General features: G+C 41.3%; 1 protein-coding gene across 1 annotated transcript; it reads right to left on the reverse strand.

Annotated features, from left to right (window-relative positions):
• Positions 1-438: 438 nt before the first annotated feature.
• Positions 439-1,389, reverse strand: LOC118839418 (olfactory receptor 52A5-like). The gene has a single exon (XM_036746880.1). It carries the CDS (start codon positions 1,387-1,389, stop codon positions 439-441), a length of 951 nt encoding a protein of 316 aa, XP_036602775.1.
• Between the last annotated feature and the right edge of the window lie 200 nt (positions 1,390-1,589).

Below are 1,589 nucleotides of genomic sequence, written 5' to 3' on the forward strand. Positions count from 1 at the left end.
AAAAACTGTAATGTGTGCAATATAGGAAAGTCTTAGATCAGGTGAGCATCTCTAGTTCAAGCCTGGTATCCTGAATTGAATGATAAAATTAGCTCAACACACCAACATTGCTGGTCTAAGGAGGTAAGGATGGCAAATGTCTCCTCCTTCTCTTGATCCCTCCCTCAATGGGGGAATGTTATTTTCTTCTAGGGGACTGCTTATTTCCATCCCACCTTTGAGTCCTTGATACCTCTTCCCCCATTGTAATTAAAACCTTTGGGTCTAAAAAATAAAATCAGCTCAATATATATTTAGGAATTTTAGTTTTCCAGGTCATATCCCTAAAAACCTTAAGAAGCAAAAGTTAAATGTAATAGGGTTTCTTCATGAAAAAAGAAACAAAGAAGATCTGACTATGGAGCTAGAAGCAAACAAGTTTCTGAGAGAATGAGGGGCTTATGCTGGACCCTTGGAATGGAATATTTTAATCATCCCTTCACGGATTTGTTTGGTTTTAACCCCATAGACAATGGGGTTAAGTAAAGGTGGAATAAGCAAGTATAGGTTGGAAAGGAGAATGTGGACATAAGGGGCAACATTAAATCCAAATCTATGTATAAATGATGTGAAAAAAGTCAGGATATAGAACTGAAGAAAAACAAAGATATGGGCTGTGCAGGTATTGAATGCCTTGAGCCGGGCTTCCTTCTGGGGCAATTTAAAGACAGCCCTGAAGATAAGGCTGTAGGATATAAAGATGAAAATTACATCAAAGCCCAGAACTGAGAAAGCCACAAAAAGACCATATGCCTTATTTGCTTTTGTATCTACAGCTGCCAGCCTGACCACAGCCATGTGCTCACAGTATGAGTGGGAGATAAATGTGGTCTTGAATAGCTTCAGCCTCAACTTAATAAGAAGTGGGCACATGATGATGATAACAGCAGCTCGAATGGTGACAGCCACGATGATGTTAATGAGTACTTTCTTGGTGAGGATAGCTGAATGTCTCAGAGGGTTGCAGATGGCTACATAACGGTCAAATGCCATAGCAAGGAGGATACCTGACTCCATGCACTGGAAAGTGTGCGTAAAGTACATCTGGACCAAGCAGGAGTTAAAGTGGATCTCTCGCACTCGCAGCCAGAAAATGGCTAACATTTTAGGGGTGATACATAAGGTGAGCCCCAAGTCAGTAGCTGCCAGTACAGCCAAGAAAATATACATAGGCTCATGGAGACTGCGTTCAGAATGGATAATGATGATAAGGAGGGTATTGCCAATCACTGCTAGGATAAAGGAAATGAAGAATGGGATCCCAATCCAGTGTTGTACTGACTCCAGGCCTGGGACTCCAATTAGGGTGAAGATGGAAGGGTTGAAGAAGGTCCTATTAGGAGACTGCATGATGGGCCAGGGTTGGCCACTTTCTCCAAAGCTACCTCACTATCCTAGAAAAGGAGAAGATATCAGGAATTACCTATAGAGCAATAGATACCTCATTAGTTTGTCAATTGATAGAAATTACTGTAGGATGTTTAGCATAGACAACTGCCTTTAAACAGGATTGCCTATAAAGATCCCTGGGAGTTTGTGATTGCATAGGA

The sequence above is a fragment of the Trichosurus vulpecula genome, chromosome 2 (genome assembly GCF_011100635.1).
Source record: "Trichosurus vulpecula isolate mTriVul1 chromosome 2, mTriVul1.pri, whole genome shotgun sequence".
NCBI classification, from domain to species: domain Eukaryota; kingdom Metazoa; phylum Chordata; class Mammalia; order Diprotodontia; family Phalangeridae; genus Trichosurus; species Trichosurus vulpecula.

Bases quoted from the DNA above. Each gene is read 5' to 3' on its own strand.
- LOC118839418 (XM_036746880.1), bottom strand. From the start codon at position 1,389: ATGCAGTCTCCTAATAGGACCTTCTTCAACCCTTCCATCTTCACCCTA.